This window comes from Nipponia nippon, unplaced genomic scaffold (assembly GCF_047370975.1).
Source record: "Nipponia nippon isolate SJK-2023a ecotype South Korea unplaced genomic scaffold, ASM4737097v1 scaffold_18, whole genome shotgun sequence".
In the NCBI taxonomy this organism is placed as follows: Eukaryota; Metazoa; Chordata; class Aves; order Pelecaniformes; family Threskiornithidae; genus Nipponia; species Nipponia nippon.
In genome coordinates, this window is record NW_028262334.1 from 513,467 (window position 1) to 536,338 (window position 22,872).

The window sequence follows — 22,872 nt, forward strand, 5'->3', positions numbered from 1 at the left end:
CTTTATAGTCTCTTGGTCTAGGATGATGTTGGGAAAGAATTTATTAGCACCCTGCTCTCTGTCCTGACACCCAGCTGGTTGCTAGTCTGTTCCTCTAGCCTGCTTCCGAGAAGCTAAGAAGTCACGCATAACTCTGCACTCCGTGGCGAAGTATGACTAACGTGCGGCAGCTGTCCTCAGCTTCCCCTGTGGAAGTGAGGGGTCATGGAGAACTTCCTCCTCTTTTTGTGGCAGAATGTAGTGTTCCTGTTACAAATGATGATTGGAAATTGCTTTTCCTTTTCCTAGCAGGTATCGGGAGCGTCAGTATTTGCTCGCTGTCTGTCTTGTTGTAGTCAGCAGCAAAAGGACACGTAGGGTTGGAAGGAGCTTCAGGGATCACCTAGTCCATCCCTCCACTGTGGAAGAACCCAAGTGCTGAAGGTATGATATATTTTCCCCATAACGATGCCAATTGGAACTTGCTGACTTAAATTTTCCTTCTGCCCCCATGTGAAAGGTGCCCTTTTGCTTAGGGGAAGTGTTGATGACCAGATGAAACTAAACAGAATTTGACTTTTTATATGGTCTCGGAAGTTTCCATTGATGCCTGTTTCCCGGTTGTGTAAATGCAGCCTCTGGCCATGTTGACAGAACATGCAAACCATATCCTCAGTCAAGATACAGCAGGCTCTTGCTGGCCTGCAGTCTCTACCCTCCAAATCTTTGATGTGCTGAGAATGAGGTGATCTGAACTATGTAAACCACTGCAATCTTCCTGGCATTAACTCTTTTGTAAGGGACCTTTCCTGGCATGCGTCTAAACTAGCTGATTCTCTGTATTTGAAGGGATGGATGGTACAGTCCCCCAGCAAAGGTTTTACAGGTGGCTGCCTCAGCTCAGTCATGCTCTTATGATTACCTACAACCTGGTGACACATCCAGTGTAAATCAGTAGGCAGTTGGTGTGGATGCCTTAGCTTCTCCTGTCATTGTTACTAAGATACCAAGAAAGTCCTGTTCCTTTCAGGGACTTGCTTCTGGAACAGCAAGTGTGGGAAGAAGTCAGTTCAGCACTGCATAAACAAGAGGGGAGTTGTCTTAAAGCCTGATCTTGAACATTTTTGTATTGCATACTTAATATGCAAATCTATATCAGGTACAGGCTGGAGCATTTTGTGAGTGTTAATACGCACATTCATACTGTGGATTGATGTACACTACCAGTAGCGTATACCTGCATATGCCCTTTCCTCATCCTTGTGCCAGGTGCGCAGAGCATGCCACGCAGCCCTGCTGACCTCGGCTCCCAGCTGGAGGCAACCTTTGCTACTCACTGAGGACAGTCTTGGACTTCCTTGCAAACGCTCCAGCTCTAGTTCTGTCATATTACTTTCCCCAGATGGCCTCGCTTTCTTGTTATTTTTTTATGTACTCTCCAAAGAGAAGAACTTATTTTTTTATCCCTGTCAGAAAGAGTACCAGCCTTCTTCTATTACATGATGACATCATTTACATGTGGTTTTATTGGTAAGTGACTGTGGCTGGTATTCAAGTGGACTCCAAGAAAGCCGTTCCACAGGGAACTGCAGCAATTGCCACTTGTACAAACCAGAAGCGTACAGGGGATTGCATTCTCCTTAGCAAGTCTATCCCACGTCCTCCTCTGAGAAGCCCTTGGAGAGGGATGTTTGTTTTCCAGTGGCTGGCAGCAATCTTTGAGAAGTATCCATCACAAACATCTTTTATTCTCTTGGATCATCCTCAGACTTCCAGTGCTTTGTGGCTGAGAGAGAGCTGATGGCGGAGCACATGCATTGCTACTCCTGTATGTGGCCAGAACATGCAGATATACCTAAAAGATACTCCAAGGTGCAAGGGGAAAGAGGCCAACTCTTAGGGTTGGGCATGTGGGCACCCACTCTGCACAGGAGCTGGCATATCAGATGGGAGAACTCCAGTTACTTGGAAATGTCAGAGCTGGGGTATACTGAACTCACACTGTTCTTGAATCACACAGCAATACAACCTGTGTGCTGAAGTGCACAACTTCAACCTTTTAGCATAAAAAAGTGTTTAAATATTAAAAAACATGTTCTCTTTTTCAGTTCATTATATGGAAATACGGTTACAAATGGTTACAAATCCCTGTTCTGTCACAGAAGGAGGAATAGGGGCCTGGGAACTCGAAGGGAGGGAGTAGTTTTGTTTCAGAGAACCAGTGACATCTGCATTGGCAGCACAGTGCTGCAGCTTCTGCCTTCTCACCCCGCTGGCCAGGGGCAGGGAATTGTCCTGCTGCGATCGGTGGGAAAGAGTCAGAGCAAGAGCAAGGTCTGCACTACAGCACAGTGCTGGAGACCAGAAGAGGGTCAAAGGAACTTGAGAAGCGGGCATGTTCCCGAGGTCCCTTAAAAGTCACGCACAGACCTAGAGCAGTCTCCTAATGACTATACAGACACGAAGTTAGGGATAGCACAGACTTGCCCAGGGACCGAGCTCATGGTGTGACGGACCGTGGCCCAGTGCACGCCAGCAGGTCCCCTTGCAGGGTTCCTGAAACAGTGCTGTCGTGTTTTAATGCCACCATCCTGCTTCATGTGCATGCAAACCTGTGTTCAGGCAGCAGGACATCTCAGCAGGCTCAACCTCAAAAGCCAGGAGCCACTGATGTGCAACTGCACTGACAATGTTAGTTCCCTGTGCAGGGCAAGCCTAGGCTGGAGGATTCCCATGAAGAACAGCTTGCTGGGGAAGCATCCCCTCCACGAGCAGAGACCAGAGACCGTGGTGAAACTGTATGGGCTGGTCTGAAGTGGTTTGTCTGTATGTGGGGTTTGGAATCAGCAGGATGCAGCTTCTCAGATGATAGTATCATGGGCGGTATAATCTAGATATAAACAAAGAGAATGAGGGGTTTGGGGAGAGCACACATTGCAGCTGGCTGAGTAAACAAAAGACAAATGTTGTCCATATGGGGAAAGAGCAGCAGCAGGGGACTGCACTCAGCCAGGATTTTGGAAAACCAAATAAAGGAAAATACTGAATGCTTGAGAACTTTGGGAAGCAGACACTTAAAGCCCTACCACTGTGCCCTGGCACAGCCCTTTGTAATTTCTTTGCCTCGTAGACTAAGCCAGTGCAGGCGTTAAGTCTGAGCAGCAGTTTCCATAGCATCTGTCTTTCACATTGCAAGAGACTTGAATGAAAATATGTTTTCGTAGGTAGAGCCTATTGAGGATTTTCTTTAAAGCCATTTATCTGTGGGAGGGTCGTTTGGCAACATTTAATTTTCCTATCTGTGAATTTCTGCTCTCCTTTGCTCTAGTGGAGTTGATGTGTAAATCATCATTAGTTCTAGCTACTGGCAAACGGAACTTGGGGATGATGGCTTCTCACGGGAAAGGGTAGGCAAAGGTGAGCTTGGAAGTAGGGTCAGCAGTCGCTTCTGGGGAAGTGGGTGCAATTCAGAAACATGGGAACACAGGCATTGCACTGAGACTGATGTTTAAATGGGAGCCCACAATTCAACAAGGTACAAAAATCTGCTTTAGCCAATTTTGGACACCAACAATTACCCCACAGAAGAATTAAAATGCAGTAGCTACCTGTAAATTAAAATTATGCATTTAAGCTTCCTATGGTTTAAGAGCTGACACAAATGTCCATTTAAAATGACACCTTCCTCTTGTCAGCAATGGGGCAGCATTATTCACAATGAAAACCTCTGCAAGTGTAAGTGCTGTGAACTGTTCCACAGCCAGACATATTTCCATTTTTTGAGGAGGAATCATTTCCCTTCCACAGTGCCAAACTGCAAAGTTTCACCCGCCCCTTTGTCAGATCTCGAAATGTTGTGGGTTGTTTTTTTTTTTTTTTCTTTCCAGCTTACCTAGTCTTACATTGGTGTGAGCATTTCAAACAGCTGTAAAGCAAAAGTGGCTAGTCTGCATAGCTACGAAGAAAAATCTGGAAAAAAAAAAAAAGCTAATGCTCAGAAACTAGAAAGCAAATACATCTATTTAGAATGCATTATTTTAAATAAATCCTGTAGTTTTACCTGAATTATGATTTTTTGAGCACCCTGAACTGGAAATATTGTTACCCAGCTGCTTTGTTCTTAGGGCATCATTTTGTCACAGAATAAACTTTAATCACTATGGAAACAACGATAAGGCCAAATACAACATACAGCAGCAACTTGGGGAAACTTGACCCATGTTGTCCTTTCTACGTGCTGTGTTAAAGAGCCAGGTATAGCCCAGTGGTTTAGCAGCGGCTCTGAGAGTAAGCAGGACTGGGTCCTCATTCCAGGGATAAGGTCTCTCTGCAAGACATAGTCCTGGGTTCTCTTAAATTCTGCTGTGCTCTAGCTCTGAACAGCCAAGTGATAACCAGTTTTTATCATTTGCTTCTCCTTCCAGGCCTCTAAGCTTCATCATTCATGTATATTTATAAAAACTTCCAGCTGATTTGTCTTCATCACTGGCACCTGTGTTGTCCTCTCTGTCTCCTTCATTTTCCTATTTTTGCTCTGGAATTCAATCCTGCATGTCTCTGTAGTACCTGAGAGACTCCTGCGTAAAGATTTGTTGCCACTAGAGAAGTCCCTATTCGAACTCACGGAAGCTGTGCATATTTCCCTTTTTGGATTAAATGCCTAGAGTAAAGGTTTAGTTATCTTGCTCCCCCTCACGGGTTTTTTCTTACCCCACTCTCCTGTTTGATTGTTGTATTAATAGAAATGTGTTGGATAAAAAGGGAGCTGGGAGATTTGATGCTCTTTCACGCTATAGTGGAAGTGTGTCCTACCCCTCTGCCTGCTAACCAGGTACCTCCGTAAAACTCATCTGCTGCCACACACTGTCATAAAGAGTAGTGTCAGCTGCCCGATGTAGCGGCACTCGGCACCAGCACCCCCCTGAGAAATGAAGGCAATTTCTCTCCTCAGGGACTAGTGTTTCAGGTTCTTTACAGACTCAAGGAGCTTTCACTGGGTATTCTACTCTTGAGGCTGATTTCAGCCTTCTTTCAGTGCCTCTGAGATCTAAAACTTGCAGGCTCTTTTCATTTTTTTTGTTTTTTGTGAAAGCTGATGGTCTGATGTCACCATCAGGGCTGTGGGAGCAGAGGGTGCAGGTGGGTCTGAGCCCAGTAACGGCTGAGTCTTGTTCTTCGTTGTACGTATGTCAGTTCTTCAATTAATTTCTGGTGGTGGTGGTCTCTGTGAATGTGATAAAGGATAAAAGAAATTCTCTCACAAGGGGGCAGCATTGGACACAGCAATCGTGGCTCCAGGTGTTCCACCCTTCAATGAAACAGTGAAAGTGTCTGTCTCTTTGTGGCGGTACTAGCAATTCTGTTCCTGATTTATTGTGTTTTCATTTGCGTGGCAAAACAGGGGCAGTCCAGAGGTAATGTAACAGCAATGCGCAAGAAAAGGATTTTCCCTGAAACACATTGCGTAAGGAAATTTTAGCTCCCCCCACCCCGAAAAAAAAAAAAAAGAGAGCTGCGGTAGCATTATTGGCAGAGGAGGTGCCAGGCAACAAAAGAACGATAGTGCTGGCGACATAAATGTGGACAGTGGTGTTGTCAGGTCAGCGATGGTGTTAAAACCGGAGGAGATGCTGATAGTACTGTGTGCGCGACCAGGGACGCGCGGCCGGGCTGGGCAGCGGGTACGGTACGCGTAGCTGTCACCTGGGCTCCCTGTTTTCCAGTCTCTCTGCTGGGAAAAAAAAATGACTGAACACTTCAATGGTCATTTCCCATCCGCTGGGCTGCTTTGCTAGGAGTAATTCCACTTGAACAGCAGTTTCCTTCAGTCAGATTCTACCTGGACACAACAGCAACCGCAGTGACGCTTTATTGCAAGGAATTTGGAAAACTTAGCCCCGTGGGCCGTTGTTAACCGTTCGCTGGGGCTGTGTGTAACGGCTTTCTCTCGCCGGTGTGTTCATAAACTGGCCGAGATCGTTCAGCGCGACCAGAACGGCATCTCGGTAACCGGCTTCGTTTTCTCCTGGGGCCGCCGGAGGCTGACGAGCGTTCCCGGTGGCGTGCCGTCTCCTTAAGCCGCTCCAGCCCGTGCACCGGCCGCCCGGCCCCGCTCCTGGGCCTGCCCAGGGCGGGCACTCGCGGGGGCACCCGGCAGGCACGGCGGGTGCCGCGGCCCCGCTCCCCCGAGCCAGGGCCCCTCCCGCCGGCCGCGCCGCCGCGGACACCGACCTGGTCGGGGCGCCCCTGCCGCGGCGGGGCTGCGCGGGGAACAGCGGCACCGGAAGCAGGCTCCTCGGGAGGGGCGGGGGGGGGGGGGGGCGCGCTGCCCGCCCGCTTCGCCGAGGGCCCCGCCGGGCGCCGGCCGCGCCGCAGCAGCGCGGGGAGCGGCACACGAGGCGCAGGCGGCACCGGCACGGAGCAGGGCTGGCGGCGCGCCCTGATTGGCTGCCTACGCGTGAGGTGGGGCGCTCGCGGGAGCTGCGCGCCCTCGGATTGGTGACGGCGGGCGCAGGCGCGCCACGAAGCCTGCCGGGGTGCGCTCGGGTCAGGCGCGGGCGCGGGGACGCACGGCGCGGCGGGATTGGGTGCGCCGGCCTCTGGGGGCGGGGCCTCCCCCGGAAGCGCGCGGTGCAGCATGGGCAGGCTGCGCCGGTCGCGCGTGCGCAGTGCGGGCCTGCGAGGGGAAGATGGTGCTGATCAAGGAATTGTGAGTTGGGGGCGGCCGCGGGGGAGCACGGCCCCGGGGCACGGCCCGGCCCGGCGGCCCCTCCCGCGCCCCTCCCTGCCGGGCCCGGTCGCACGGGTGCCGCCGGGTGGGGCAGGGCAGGGCCCGCTCCGGCCTGCGCCCCGCTGGGCCTCCCTCGGTTCCGCTGCGCGGGGCGCCGGCAGCGCCCGGCCCGCCGCCTCGGCCGAGTCGCGGGGCCTCGGCCGCCGCCTTTTTGCGGGGCCTCAAGGAACCGCGGTGTCCGGCGGCCGAGCGGGGGCGGCGGGCGGGCCCCGGGACGCCGCACCCATCCGGGCCGGGACGCTGCTGCTGCCTCCCCGCCGCGGGGCTCACGGAGCGGCTCGACGGGGCGCCAGGAGCGGTGCCGGCCCGGGGCGCGGGTGTGCTGCGTGCTTCTCTGCCGTTTCCACCGCTTCCCCGTCCGGTGCCTTCAGCCTCGAGTAGCTGCTGGACACCAAGTGAATTTACCGTCGGCCTCACGCACCTGAGCGGGTGCTTGAAGTCGAGGCGATTCTGGCCGGTAATCCCTGCCCCGGGGCCAGCGAGTTGTACCCCTGCACAATGAGTTTCTCAAACTCATTCCCTTGGGGCCAATGCTTTACCAAGGTGGAGATGTCAGTGTGTCCCTGCAAAGCTGACAGACCTTGCAGGGAATGCTGTATCTTGGGTGCTTTTGAATCGGGACCCTGTTCTGCTTAAAAAGGAACTTAGGCGGTAGTGGTGACAGTCCTGGAGCGATGTCGGTGTCCTTTGTTGCTTTGCAGTTATCTGTTCTGGTGGTGTCATTGGGTAAATCTTTCCTGTAAGGTCTTCTGCCAGCAAACCACCTGCTGGTTTGTTCTCCCCACCACCTTTGGCTTTAAATTACCTCAAAGTCTAGTAATATGTAGCCTTTGCTGTGGTAGTAAAGTTGATACGTAGGTTCAAAACCATAGATAGTAGCAAATGTGTTTGTTAGCTTCCAAACAGGCTTCCAAGGACACTTCAACGATTTACCTAAACTTCAGCAAGTAGGTGCAAAGGGACGGGACTGAAGTACCAGTGCTGTATCCTGCAGCGAGCCATGCAGAACCAAGTGTCCTGCTCTTCTTGCATTTTAGCGAGAGCTTGCACCAGTCCTTGTAGGAGAAGCTGTCTGTCTTTTTTGCATTTCCTACAAGATAATGATGGGCTGTGTGCTTATTTGTAGGTTCTCATCGGATTTCTTTGCTACTCATCTCTTTTGAATTATTGTATTGTTTGTCAGTCATTATTCTTAAGTTCAAAAAAAGCACGTTCCTTACAATTCTTTAATTCCTCACCTTTGCTTGCACCTGTATATTGGCTGTGTTTTCCTGATTATGCTCCTATTTTACATATTGTCCTGTTAAAGACTAATGCTGAAGTTGTGCAAAAAATCTCATGTACTGCCTGGCAAGCCACAAATCCATCCTCCCTAGGTATTGAGTTAGCATCTGCTAATGCCAAGACAGGTGTCTTCTGTCTCTATTGGTCTTGCTAGTCAGCTTTAAAAACAATTTAAGGACTTTTTTATCAGGTAAAATGAGATATAATAGGGCTCTCTATGAGAGTTTAATTTTGACTGCCATTTGGCCATTCTGTGTTTGGATGCAAGCTCTGCTTTCAGCCTGACGCTTGCCAACATTTGAGGCTGATTATATTTTTCTCAGTTTCTCTCTGAAGCTTTCATAGTTTAAGTAAAACTATTTCAGTGAGGCACATAGTAAACTAAAATAGGAAAATCTTTATCCAGTAAGTGATAAAGAAAAAGTTGCATGGAAATTGCAAGACTGAATTTGATCCGCAGGGATGATTGTTTTTGTCTTCTCAAGGTTGCTGCATTTTCTGCCGTGCAGGGGGAGTGCAGGGTACTCAAGCTGATTAAGTTATTTTCATAGTAGTGCCTAAGCAAAAACACACTGTTCACAAAGTGTGGGCACAGCAGTGGGTAGCAAGAGTTGAATCAGCTAATATAACTTTCTTCCTCTTTAGAATAGTGGACAGGTTTAATTTATATTCATGCTTTCAGGAGGATTGTGTTGCATTGAATCTTAACGGCCATAAGGTTTTCGGTAAAGGAGGTAACATCACTTAAAAGCCCTAGGAACAATGCAGTTGTTCTATGAAGTTGTTTTGCAACAATAATGATTTGCATCGTCTTTGTCCATTTTATTATGTAAGGTGAAACTGGAAAAGACTGTCTGTGCAGTGTACTGTTGCTGTGAAAATCAACTTCTGCATCCCCTGACGTTGCTGTTAACTGCATAGCGTATTGTATTAGAACTAAACTGTTTGCCTAAAACGCACTTGTTTCTGCCACCTAAATGGCGTATGAGCTGTGGTTGCTTTTTAAATGATTCATAACTGCTGTAATTGCCAAAACTCATTTGTAGGCTCTGAGGGCCTGCGCATTTGTCCTCCTTTAAATTGTACAGACAGGACTGCTTACTGCGTAACACATGAAAAAAGCTCATGCCTCAAAGTTCAAACAAATTCAGCACAATACAAAGTTACAGCAGAGCTGGAAGTCCATCCTAGATTTCCTGGCTCTTCTCTGCAGCTTCTAATGTTCTTAACCCTTTTTTTTTTTTTCCCCTTTTCATAACATGTCTGTCATTGAATTTTACTTGGGTTTGTTGTATTATATCCACGCAGCCTTACTGTTACAAAGCAAAAGAAAACTTGAATTAACTCATTTTGACGCTTCCTTCTTGAATGTCTTTGTTATAGTTTATATCTGTTATCTGCAGATGACACCTAATTATTCATTTTGTTGAATTTGCTCTTTTCCTCTTTCAGCCGAGTGGTTTTACCTTGCTCAGTGCAAGAGGTATGTCCTCATCCTACCTGCTTCTGTTTTGGGGTGATGGGTGGGAAGATGTTAGTGTCTTATTTAAATCTGACTAGCCTGGATCCAAATGTTTCCTGTGCTGTGTGCCCACCAGTCTGCCACAGGTAAGTTACCACATGTGTAAGCCACCAGTCAGGCAGAGTTAACCTCTTGCAGATCAGTGAATTTCGAAGGAGGCAAATGCCTGCAGGCAAAGAACCTTTAGTTCTTTCTGAGCCACTCCACGGCTTACAAGCAAGAAAAGAAAGTTGTGCAATTCTGCACTGTAGCAGAATTTTCCTGCTGATCAAGGCATTGAGTGACTCCGAGCCTTTTCCTAAAGGCGAAGGTAGGAATTCTCTTCTAAGATCTGAAGCCAGCAATTTAAAGGGCACTGAGATACATTTAAATGAAAGTCACAGTAGGATGTCTCAACGTACTTCTGAGGGAAAATGTTACACCTTCTTTCTTGTATAGTTTACATTTTATGGGTCATGTGAGGGCAGTATCTAGTTGGTTAAAAGTATGAATTTGGGAGGCTCAGGGCTGGAAATCAGTCACTTCAAAATCTTGTAAACTAAAATTTATATTTCTTTTATACAATTAAGAACAACATACATACTTTGCTTTTAGGATGAGAAAATTGAAGAATAACATATTTGGTAGGCTATACCAAAGTGTTCCATTAATGTGAAACAAGCTGAATATAGACCTGGTGCTTGTGAACTACACATAAATTTTGCCAGCAGATTGTCATATTTTACTAAGCGTTTTTTATGTGGTATATTTTACTTTCCTGATAATTTTGTTTGTACTAGCAAATTTTCACTGGAAACAGCTAAATATTTTTATGCAGTAAAAGTTTTGGCTAACTTTAATGTTGAAATTTTCCTTCTCTTAACTTTTCAGTATCAAGTTGGGCAACTTTATTCTGTGGCAGAAGCTAGCAAAAATGAAACAGGAGGTGGTGAAGGAATTCAAGTCTTAAAAAATGAGCCTTATGAAAAGGATGGCGAGAAGGGACAATATACTCACAAAATCTATCATTTAAAGAGGTGAGAAAAACATTGATATGTATTATGGTCACTTGGTGTTGAGCGAGAAATGTTTTAAAGTGAGGGCAGCCTTCCATTGTTTACTATACTTGTGTTTTTCTGCCACTCTTTCATTTGCTGAATTGTTGTGCATGAATGCTCTGGTGAGTGGGAAAACATGTGAGGTACATTGGATTTTAAATATGTGGGATAGAGTAATGAAGAACCATGCAAAATGTCTGATCTGTGAACAGGCAAATGCATCTCTAAGTAGAAATAATTTCAGTTCTTAGTATATAGCTGAGATGATGGATTGGCATCAGATGCTTTGTAGGATATCCCAAAGGACAGGAATGTTGATATAGAAGAATAGAGAAAAAGAGAATGGTTATTGCATTATAAAGGAATAATATTTTTATATGATCTGGTATCTAAGAAGGAGTTCTTATTGCCTGAATGCTCCTTAAAAACATTCTAAAAGGCATCACACAAGTTCTTGTGGTGTGGTAGGGTTATGTTGTTCTGAGAAAGAATGAGAAAGGTAAAGAATATTTTCAGAACTTACACGCACTGCAGAGTGAGTAAAACCTGGGTTATTTGGAAAACTGACCCAAATGGGGTCTGAACCTCTAGTCGATGTTACTCCAGAGCGCTGCAGTACCATAAAGGCAGCCATGTTGTTAGAATTTGTAATATGTTGTGAAGTTGTGAGAGTTAGTATTTCAAATGTTTATAATTGGGGAAAAAAGATCTAAAAAGTTGAAGAACTGAATGCGTTTGCAGTTGGCTGCAGTTTTCCTCTTCAGGCAGGGTTGAAACAGTTGACTGGCCCTCCATCCAGGCTGCAGGGCAGCCAAGTTACAGGCTTTCTCACTGGTGAACCTGCAGTTTTGCTAGAGTTTGGAGGTGAGATCTCTTGGGCAGTGCCCTCCCTCAACAGTTATCTTTGCTGTTCTTGAAGATAAAAGAAAGCGCAACTTTCATAATGATCATACTGCTTCCAAAATTATTTCTAGCTCACTCTCAATTATCTTATTATTGCCTTCCCCATTTTTTCTTAATTATTTTGTGATCAGTAACGTTGTTGGAGTTCCTGCCTGTTTAACTGTGGATAACTTGTACGTCACGACCTTTAAAGTACTTAGGTAGAATGTGCCTTTCTTATTAGAGTGGAAGAAATCAATGAGGAATTTCAGCTGGCAAAAATTTAAAAAATGTTGTCAATGTTTGTTTTTCACAGTAAAGTTCCTGGTTTTGTAAGGATGATTGCTCCAGAAGGCTCCCTAGTGTTCCACGAGAAAGCTTGGAACGCCTATCCCTACTGTAGAACAAGTAGGTCTCCTGTTGTGTGTTTTGTTGTCAGTGTTCAGTCAAGGGAGGGTCTTAAATGGTTTAGGAGAAAAGAGGGTGCCATCAAGTGGAAGATATGTTTCGAATTTTAATGTTGCATTTGTGAGATCTCCTCAAAAGGAGAGCTGCTTCTGAAGAGCAACCTCAATGGAAGAAGAGTCTTAGTATCCAGCGTCCCTAGGATAAGACTGAAGAGGTGATTCTCTTAAGGTCTAGAACAGAGCCTGTTGGAAAAGAATTTAATTCTTCGTAGTCTGTTAGAATAAGGTGACTGCTTTATTTTAATACTTTTAATTGTGTAAGTTCTAAGAGTAAGCTCTATTTCTTTTGTGTTTCTGTTGAATAGCTTGAAGTATCTTATAACAAACTTCTAAGGTTAAGGCTAGCAAGTCAAAGTCTGCTGAAAACTGCTGACTTCATGCACACAAATGCTGTTAGACTAATTGTGAGTGTGCTGTGAAGCAATCATTATATGTGAGACTTTTCAGAAACGATTGTATCTAATAACACTTTGTGTTTCCTTTTCCTTTTCATTGCGTGTGTTTCCAATGGCCAGTTGTGACAGTGAGTATTTGGATTATTATGTCCTATGTTGGGTTTTTTTGAAACATACTTTATCTGTTTTTACTGTTACAATTGAGTCTGACTCTAGCAAGCTAGCTTCAACCTTTTATATATGCCTTGCCAGGGTTCCTGGCATAGAGCTTCTTGTTACTTTATTTGTCTGCGCTTGGCTATAGTTAGAAAGAACTGTAATTTGTCAGAGAAATGCTTTCATTTCGTACATCTTCTTTTATGCCTTTACGTACTATTACAGCTGCATAATGTCTGTCCTGGTAAGACATAATGCTAAAAGGGGCAGGGGGTGGGAAATGCCAAATCAGAGGTTTCTATGCTCTTGAATGCAGGAAGAGCAATGAAATAAAATCTGTCCCTAACTTTTTATGAAATTCCATTTCTGTAAAGTGAAATCGTGCCTCAGTTAAAATGGGTTAACTGAGAGTCTAAATGAGTCATCATAGCTGGGGGGTTGGGGGGTTTTGGTTTTTATTTAAGATGCATGGGAAAGAGATTATTAAGACTTTATTTCCCCATGTATGCATTTTGGTGACGTGTTTAAGGAAGCTTAAGTTTAATGTTAAATTGCTTTATCTGCTCACTTGCAAACTTGATTTGGATTGTCACTAGGTGGATGCAACATAAGGAGTAACAAATGAGTTTGTGAACTGTTCAGGTTGACTTATCGTGATCCGTGTCCACACTGGCGTATGCTTTCTTACTTCTGAAATTAGAAGTGTTCTGTGCTAGTCTTTAGACATACAAGTTAGCGGTAGCTGGACTTTTATGATCATAATTGTGCTATACGGGAGCATCTAATGTTTACTGGCTATTACCCCTCCCTATCAACACAATCTCATTTATTGAAAATTTCATGCAAATGTATTTTAGTTGTGTTGTCTTAACTGCAGTATTAATAATTTGACAATTACTTGAATGTAGAGGTAAAGAATTTCAGGGTTGAGGAAGAAGGATGGTAAATGACAATATTGTTTCTATTCACGTGCACAAAGTTGGAGTTGGATTTCTCAAACATGACTGGTTTTAATTTAGTACTTACTGCAGTAGCTGATACTTAAGATTTAGATACTAGTTATCTCATTGTACCTATTTCTGTGTGTAGATAAGGGGCTGTTTCTTCTATAATGTGTTGCTAGTCAAGGCTTAGTAGTGACTTATAAGTAAATAACGTTTATCTAAAATTTAAGCAGAGAGGTAATCAGACTTATGCTTTTTGATTTTAATTCTTACAGAATGAATACATGAAAGATGACTTCTTCATAAAAATTGAGACCTGGCATAAACCAGATTTGGGGACATCAGAGAACGTGAGTTGGCATTTGGATACAAAGCATTAGCAGTGTTTTCAACACATAGTCATCCAGATAAAGTATTCTATACCTGGTGATGGTGGATAATCACTGCATAAAGTCAAAGCCCTACTAGTGATTAATGTAGAACAAGAAAAGCATTATTCAAATCCTTCTAAGGTGGTCAAAATGTCTCACCTAATGAGATGCAAGAACAAGAAAAGGTTTTTATTTTTTGTTGAGGTCAATGCAGATGCTTGATTCTCACCCAACTATTTAAATAGGTTTTCACTAAGTTCTTTTTAATTTTATGTTCTTTTACCTTAGACATGTTAATGCTACTTAGGCTGACAAGTTTGTTTGAAAACAGGTTTCACAAGGCTATTGGAGTTTACCTGTGTACACTTCTGTAGAGTTATGTATTGAAGCTGCTCCTGTAAATTTTCCAGACTGGCGATACTCTTGTTTTCCTCCCTAGACAGCTGATTCAGTTCACAGGTCTCTTCAGGAGATTTTTTTATTTATAGTGACAAACATATTTATAAACCACCCACAAAGGAATAGTTGTCAGCATATTTTCAGTGCTTGGATGAACTATAGCACTGGGTGTGCTGCAGACAAGGAGAGTATTTCTTGGACAGCTCTGCTTGCTATAATTGTAAGTTTAGGTATGCCTAACAGACTACAGGTGTGAAGCTGATTACATCTTCAGACTGTTATATACCTTCATACCACACACACTTCATCTGGTCCGTATTAAAGGCAGCCCTATGATTTAGGGAACCTACTAGATTTAGGCCGGTTATTGAAACCTGACATATTTGCCCTTTGGAATTTGTGCAGCTTCTTTCTAGATCAAAAAGCTCATGCAGATTACTGAATGGGTAATGTTTCTAATTAGAGCTTGATTTCGTTAACACTAATGAATGTGACAGAAGAATACAGCTTAATCTTAAATCCAGGTTTCCTGAATGCGCAAGAAGTGAAGGCTTTGTTCTAGTTTAAAATTGGTTAGTAAGTGGATTAAACTGTAACTGTGGAGATTATTGTTTTTTAAAAAGGTGGAGGAAGAAGGGATAGGTTTTGAGAACGCTGCCTTTATGAAGTCCAGAAGAAAATGCATGGCACGCATATGTACTGCATAAGGTGCACCACTGTGTGAGATGACAGCATGGAAATCTTCCTTTTTCTCTTTTTGCAGGTGCACAATTTAGATCCAAACACATGGAAGAGTGTTGAAGTTGTCCATATTGACATTGCAGATAGAACTCAAGTAGAACCAGGAGTAAGTATACGCTCAGCTATTGGGATATGGGTGTGGCATGCAGCTAATTCCATTGATGCTTCTGTTGATCGTGAATAAACTAAAATGGTATGGATTTTACCCAACAGATAAATGAAAATTGTCTTGAGTAGAATCATTCATTCCAAAGTTCCACACTTAGTAAATGTATTTACAACTTCAGTCTACTGAATTTGACTTCTAGTTGCACAGCTAAGACATGAAGGGCAACAGAGTTTTGGCACAGGTGTAGTTTTTACTTTTAATTGTAGATAAAGTAATTGATTTGGTCAAGCAAGCATTTGTGTGTTCATTTTGGTGTGTGAGACCAAGTGCAAGAATCTGTCTCAGCTGTCCTGCATGACAGCGCACAGTGTCTCCCCCAAGCTACTCCTGTGCTTCTGCTGCTACTTCTTGGTTACATATTCTTTAAATGAAATTCTGTCCCTCCATACATCCTTCGCTCTGGGGTTATGGCAATCTCAAGAGGATCAATCAGGTTTTGCCATTGAAATCTAGACCTGTTTTTTTTTATTTTTAAACTGTGTTCATCAGAGTAGTTCTCAAGACATGAACTGCTTTCTCTTCTGAAAGCTATGGGATTACTTTTTCAGTTTCATCTTTAGTGATTGCTTTGGCAAACGTAAGTGTCCTGGATACACCCACAAGTCTATCCATAGGAGTCTCTGGTCTTTTCCCCAAGAACTTGAAGCTTAATGTCTTGACATAAGACGCAAAAATTTAGAAGGACAGATTTTATCAGTAAGAACACATGGTTACTCAGTGAATTTGTACGCAGAGCATAGGTATAAATTTGGAAGGAGTGTCTTTACCAGGATTGTGTGGAGTCTGTGTTAGCTTGCTTATACATGTGATGGAAGTAGGTGGCTAGATAAGTGTGGCAAAGTTTAGTGCTGGGCATGCACGCTTTCAACTTGCCTTTTCAATAACGCTTTGCACAGAAAAGGCAGTGGTACCCTGAATGTGATTGTATCAAATTCTACTGAAATAAATACATGAAGGGATTTCTAGTTAAGCTTTATCTGCCATGTTAATATTTTGCCAACAGGACAACACTTAATATTTGTAATAGTTCCCATTCTTTTCCCATCTATTGTCAATTTTTTGTTAAACAGCTCATAATCGTATGTTTGGGTTGGAAAGGACCTTCAAAGATCATCTAGTCCACCCCCCCCTGCCATGGGCAGGGACATCTTCCACTAGACCAGGTTCCTCAAAGCCTCATCCAGCCTGGCCTTGGAACACTTCCAGAGATGGGGCATCCACAGCTTCTCTGGGAAACCTGTTCCAGTGCCTCACCACCTTCATCGTAAAAAATTTCTTCCTTATATCCAATCTAATTCTACCCTCTCTCAGCTTAAAACTGTTGCCTCTTGTCCTGTCACTATAGACGTTAGTAAAAAGTCTTTCTCCATCTGTCTTATAAGCCCCCTTTATGTATTGAAAGGCTCCAGTGAGGTCTCCCGAGAACCTTCATGTCTCCAGGCTGAACAACCCCAGTTCTCTCAGCCTTTCTGCACAGCAGAGGTGTTCCAGCCCACAGATCACTTTCATGGCCCTCCTCTGGACCCTCTCGAACAGGTCCATGTCTGTCTGGTGCTGAGGACCCCAGAGCTGGATGCAGTGCTCCAGGTGGGATCTCACCAGAGCAGAGCAGAGGAAGAGAATCCCCTCCCTCGACCTGCTGGCCACACTTCTTTTGATGCAGCTCAGGGTGTGATTGGCTTTCTGGGCTGCGAGCGCACATTGCCAGCTCATGTCCAGTTTTTTCATAGTGTGTATGATTGATCTGAATAAGAAGGTAGGGTATGTTGATTTTAGATGCTGGTTCATGCAACTTTAGAGGGCAGCTTCACCGTACTTATTTATGTACCTGTCTTACTTCCCTGTTACTAGTGCTGCTGCTTTCTACACATCTTTATCTACTGAGGTCGTCGTCTGGTTTGTTCAGTTGTAACAGCTGGACTGTTCTATGTGTAAGCATTTATTTTTGGGTAGTAGGAAAATGGTGTGCACTAACATGGACACTTACCAATTTGTGTTTACACAATGAATTTGATTGTCTCGGTTTTGTGCAAGGAGTTGTTCTTTATACTATTTAATTGTTATTTTCTGAAAATAAATACTTTTGAATATCCTGCATTGTCAGGAGAGGACTCTTTAGCGGGGAAGTAGAGGAAGGAGGGGAAATGTTTCTGCTTCATAAATTTCCATTTGGATTACCAACTTAAGCATATAACCTGGACTGTTGCTTAACTGATGTTTAACAGATGATCTGTGGATTTACATGTGTGAAACTACATTGTTTGGAGAACCTCCCTGTAAGCCAAATTAAATGCGTCTTGCCTATTTTAATGCAGCAAGGAATCGTTTTGCTGCCCCTTGTTCTTTCAGACATTCCATATGACCTTAGAGCTGAACTGGCAGGTAAATGTATGTTGTGCATTCCCTATTCCATGCCTGGAATTGTGGCAGACAACTGCAATGCTGTCGTCTGTCAGAGTGCTTGCTTGATCACAATATGTGTAAACAAAGGGTTGTGCTTATTACTGTGTGTAGAACTTAAGTATTTATTCCGTTTGAAGTACTCTTAGTCGACAGCAGTGCTTACGCTGAATGCCCTCTTGCACTATTAGATTAGATGGCCTGCCTTTGATATTGCCATTTTCCTTTGTACTGAAGACTGACAGATGGTGGTATGCTAAAAGAAGTTATATTTTTGGCTCAGGACAAAGATCCATCTAACCCAGTATCCTGTTAGTGGCCAGTAGCACATACTTGTGGAAGGATAAGAAACTTGGGGAAGTATAGAATACTGGAAGCTGGGAGATGCATATCTCTGAAAATCAATCTGTATTTAAAGGACTTCCAGAGCCAGTGGTTATATCTGGCCTATTGCGTTTATTAGCCACTTATATGCCCGTGAGCACATCTAATCCATTTTTGAAACCATTTATACTTTTGACCTTTATGGCATCATGAATACTGTAGAGTGTTAGATGGTATGGAGAAAAAATACTTCCTTTTTGCCTGACTGAGAATTTAATTAATTGGTGGGAGGGGAATGTTTTCTATTTATATTTTCTGCACAATTTATCTTGCAGATTTTGATCATATTTTCTTTTTCTTCCCCCACCTCCTCTTTAGCATATCTTTCCAAGCTGAGGGTCCTTATCTTTAAGTCCATCTTCATGCGGAAGCCATATGTGGAAGTCCTTGGAACTGTTTTCAGCACATTATCCCCTTTCCCCCCTTTTTTGTATTTGACCTACAAAGTATCAAAACTATGAGTGCAGAGTGGTTTAATCCAGAACCTTAAGTCTCTTCTGGTGTTTCTACATTCTTTTTTTAGTAACTTCTAACACCATTTACTTCTTCAGCACATATTTTGAGCAAATATTTTCAAATTCAAACTCAGTATAGCCCATCATTGTGCAGGAATACCTGGGACTAATTTTCACCATGTGATTCAAATTTTCATTTCCACTTCATCTCCCAGAAATTCAGTTTTGCAAAGTCCTGACTTTATTAAACAAAGACTGACTTCGTACTCAAACTTTTCTGCAAACTGGTAACTCTGAGTTATCTGTAGACTGACGCCCTTTCCACTCCAGTTGTTTGCCCCCTTTCCTAGACAGTTAAGGATTAGTTAGCAGAAATTCTCTGGGACCCACACTCATAGTCTCTTCTGTTATGAAAATTTGCAGCTTCTGGCCTTTGTTTTCTCTCTCTTTACTGCTTATGACTCCATGTGAAAGATTTTCCATTTATGCTAATATCTTTATGAAGTTTAGGTAATTGAAATTGAGGATTTTTTTTTTTTTGGAAGTTCAGCTACATCATAGTAACAAAATTGCCCTGATCTACATGCTTACTTCATGCCTTTAGAGAAGGCTGCTGGTTTCGTAAGTAAATGTCCCCTATGAAAGCATGAGCTCTTTTCCATGTATTCTGTTTGTCCAGAGGTTCTTTTCCTACAGTTTCTTCGTCTGTTCAGTGATATTAGAGCAGTCACTAGTTAACTCTGTCAAGTAGTTCCTGAAATCACGTGTATCATATGGCTTTTTTTCTTAATGTTACGATGACTGTTGTTTGGGAATTACCATTCGAAGTGGCTGGGTGGGTTTTTTGGTGTGCTAATTTTTTTAGGGAAAAGGAATAGTCACTGTTGCTGAAGGAAAGTTTTATTTGTACATTTATTTTCTCAGTCCTACTTTTCCCTGGAAAAGCAACCCAAATGTACTATCTTGGATAACAGTATGACTGACAGAATGGAACTACATTTATAAGATCCAGCAATTTTGATAAAAGTTTTATATATTCAAGATTTATCCTTGTGTTCAGGGAATGAACCCTGTCCAACCCATTGTAGTGTGGCAGTTACTTTAGTTTCAGAACTACAATCAGCATAAATATAAAAATAGTAAATTTCTTTAAGATACTAATGGCATGCATATGCTAACTCATGCTCATTTAAGTATGTATAGAAATAATTTGGCTGACATCTGTGGCTTTCTTTAGATATAAATTTAACCCTGCCCTCTCTTAATCATCTCCAGCATACAATCTATGTAGCTTTATATGATTTGTATACAAAAATCACCTCCCAGGAGAGTAAAACTTTTTAAAGAGTAAGCAGAAGTGAACACTCAATTAACATCAGAAGAGGCTACATTTTCGGCAACAATTTCTAAGAAAGTAGAGTGGAGTGCAAACAAAGAAATTAAAATCAGGTTTATAGCTGGTTTTGTACAATGAAGAAATTAAGTCTTGTTCTAGGTTGTAGTGGATCTTCGTTATAGTACTTGAAACAAAGCTCTAAATATACAATTTTATACAGATGAATTGAATTACTTAATGCATGCATTAAGTACTAGAGATACAGGATTTCTGTGTGCTGTGCAGCAAGTACTATCCCTTGTTCTACAGTTTGAAGAAATATAATGGAATATAGGAAATGCTCTTCTTTTGTAGTCTGAGAAAGAGTGTTAAAAGATTCTTGAGAGCTGGTTTTCCGAGAGGTGGATCTCTCGCATTTCAGACTTAAGTTATCGTGTGATAGGCATCTAAAAAGTCCATATTATTAGTCCAGAAGCTTAGTATCATCATATGTTTTATTGGTAACAATGTTGGAACATCTTATCTAGGTCATAGTTGGCTCTGTGTATCAGCAAAAGGATCAGAATATACCTCTTAGTTTCTTTTAAAAAAATCAAGAACATTTCTTTTTGCTGAAGCATGAGAAAGCCCTATTGACTTAAACCAGGTTTTTGTTGGACTTCAGTTCTGCGGGGCTGTTTCATTTTGGTGTCCAGGTGAGGCAGGTATGTGGATCTGTGGACCACTCCTGGTGCCCAGCTGGTGGATGATAACTAGATGACTTTGGATCGTGTGGTCATGTCTTTCTTCAGCAGTTGTTTCTCAAGTCTTGTGAAGCTCCACTCTCAAACCGCCTTAGGTGTTTACAGTCTGGCCTACAGAATTACTGTGTATTGAAGAATGCTACAACGGCTACGGGAATGGAGTGGTCAGTCTTTTTATTGTAGCTGCTGCTGAGGAAAGCCCAGTGACTTACAATACTTGAGTGATCCAGGGGATTGTGGATCCAGTAGTGTCCTTGACTTGTTTAAAATACATCAGTGATCAGGATTCAGGCATGAAAAATGACAGTGTCTGGTGCTCAGAGCACACCCTGAAAGTGACCCTATGGATGTGTCCCTGGTCACCGCGGCTCTTTGAGGTGCCAATATCCAGAGATATGTGGGAAACAGACTGACTGCTACTGACCTGACTTTTTGCCCCTAAGTGTGTTTTCTGCTTTGCCTTGGAAGTTTGTATTATCGAAAAGCTTGTCTGAATTACTGAGTTTGAGTAGATGAACTGTTCAACCTCTGTCAGTACTTCTCTAGAATAAAGGTGCAAAGGATTAAGTGTTTGCCCAGGTGATTGTTAGATGGCCCTGTTACTTTCTCCCAATCTTCAGCCTGCTTACAGAAACAGCCTTTCTTCATATTGGGGTGTTATTTACTCGTTTAGAAAATAGAATAACTTCTACACGCTTTCAATTTTGCTTCAGTCCTTCAGTAGTGCCAGTGGCTTGCTGTTTTCAGTATGCATCTTAAACTGCACATCCCATGGAACAACCTATGTATGTGTAAATAGGACTTATTTCTAGCTTACTAGTGTTTTCCTCCCCTCTTTCTGCTTTCTGTCCCCTGACTAAGGCTTTTTTCATACTGTCCTGCATGCTTATAAATCTTCATATCTTCCAAACTGTCTTATAAGACCTTTAACTTCTAGTACATAGCACAACACTGCAGTGTACGTCTGTGCTAATTTGACAAGGCTGATTTTATTTTTCGTTTGAACCTTGGCATTCTTTCAGAGGTGATTTCAGGGAATAGTTCACCTGATAGCTGTCCTGTAGCTACAGGACTCTTCTGGAGATGGGAATGGCTGTAAGACATTAGTTATTAAAAGCCATTTAGCTAAACCTACCCAAAATATGCAAATGCTTTTCTTGCATATCAGTCAAGCGTACAGTAGTGCTGGTGATTGTTTCAGTTATGAGACTTGGGAATCGTTCAGTGAGCTGGGAATACGACATACTTTGATCAACCTGATTTTGATATTTTATTGTGCTGTGAATGAGTATTCGCAGAGCCATGGAGCATATTGGAGAAAAGTGCTAGTATGCGTTTCCTTCCACAGTCAATTTTATGTGTGTTTTCTGCTAAATAACAGTAATAGTATGTATGTTCTCCTGTTTAAAAAACTAATGCAATATTGAGTTGAAAAGCCAGAAAGTGTGTCCACCTGCCTAGTTAGTCTTATGCCACTCTGTGTTCAGGAAGCTTTTTTCATGAATTTGCAGATAAGACATCAGACTTGTATCATTTTTATGTTAGGTTCTGAAAGTTTTCTTAAAATCATTCTGTCCTCTATATATGCTTTCAAGTTTTATACTACTTGGTAGAGTGAACTACGAGCGATCAGCAGTACTGTTATGACTTTTAGCAGGTCTTATAAATGAGAATGAGAATTGTAAAGAAGCACCCGGATTCTGGGTTTGTTGCGATTACTACTTTATTGTGTGTAGTTCACAGTCTCTCTAAATAATTCTTTATAATAGTTTGTTGCATTCATGCATATTATATTGAGATTTTGAGCAGAAACTACCTATGAAATGATACTTGTGTATTTCTTTGAAATGGTTTTTAGCTCCTCTATATTGTTTTGCTGCTGCATAATGGTGTTTTGCCTGTCTAGCTTTCAAGAGGGCTTCAGGGTTTTTTAGCTGTAATATTTGTTCCAACAGCCGCCTGTTTTTCTTCCTAAGAAGGACTTGTTGCTGTTAGGAGTTAAGCTCTTGCTGCAGAGATATTTTCCTTAAACTCTACAAAGAACTGTTGTTTATTTGTATTTTGGCTCTAGTCCAGTCATCTTCCTTGCATGCTGGTAGGGTTTGTGTATTGAGAAGCATTCCTACAATGCTCTCTTGTCCATCTAGACTTTAAGCTAGACAGAGGGTTGTTTTCTGTCCTTAACGGGATTTGGGTTAACTGAGTCCTGAAAGGTCTTGGGTCAAAGTTTCTGTATATGTGGTCTCTAGCATAGAAAACTTTACCATGACTCATCTATTTTCTTTGAATTTTTGTTTTCGCTCCTACATTTTACTCGTACATAACATTTTTTTTCCAGTGTTTCCAGCTGTGCTTATATGTGGGTCCTAAATGCAAGGGCACAGTTGCTTTTTACCGATGTCCTTGTGCAGTGACCGG

General features: G+C 42.8%; 1 protein-coding gene across 2 annotated transcripts in view; it reads left to right on the top strand.

Annotated features, from left to right (window-relative positions):
- Window positions 1-6,578: 6,578 nt before the first annotated feature.
- The window catches only part of PITPNB (phosphatidylinositol transfer protein beta), a 34,826-nt gene continuing 18,532 nt past the window's right edge, over window positions 6,579-22,872 (top strand). For both annotated transcript variants that reach the window (XM_087754679.1, XM_087754678.1), the window contains exons 1-7: window positions 6,579-6,688; window positions 9,506-9,536; window positions 10,446-10,591; window positions 11,811-11,902; window positions 12,477-12,484; window positions 13,732-13,806; window positions 14,990-15,073. In XM_087754679.1, coding sequence (XP_087610805.1) covers window positions 6,669-6,688; window positions 9,506-9,536; window positions 10,446-10,591; window positions 11,811-11,902; window positions 12,477-12,484; window positions 13,732-13,806; window positions 14,990-15,073 — 456 coding nt within the window. In that variant the 5' untranslated portion in view covers window positions 6,579-6,668. The remainder of the gene's footprint in view (window positions 6,689-9,505; window positions 9,537-10,445; window positions 10,592-11,810; window positions 11,903-12,476; window positions 12,485-13,731; window positions 13,807-14,989; window positions 15,074-22,872) is intronic.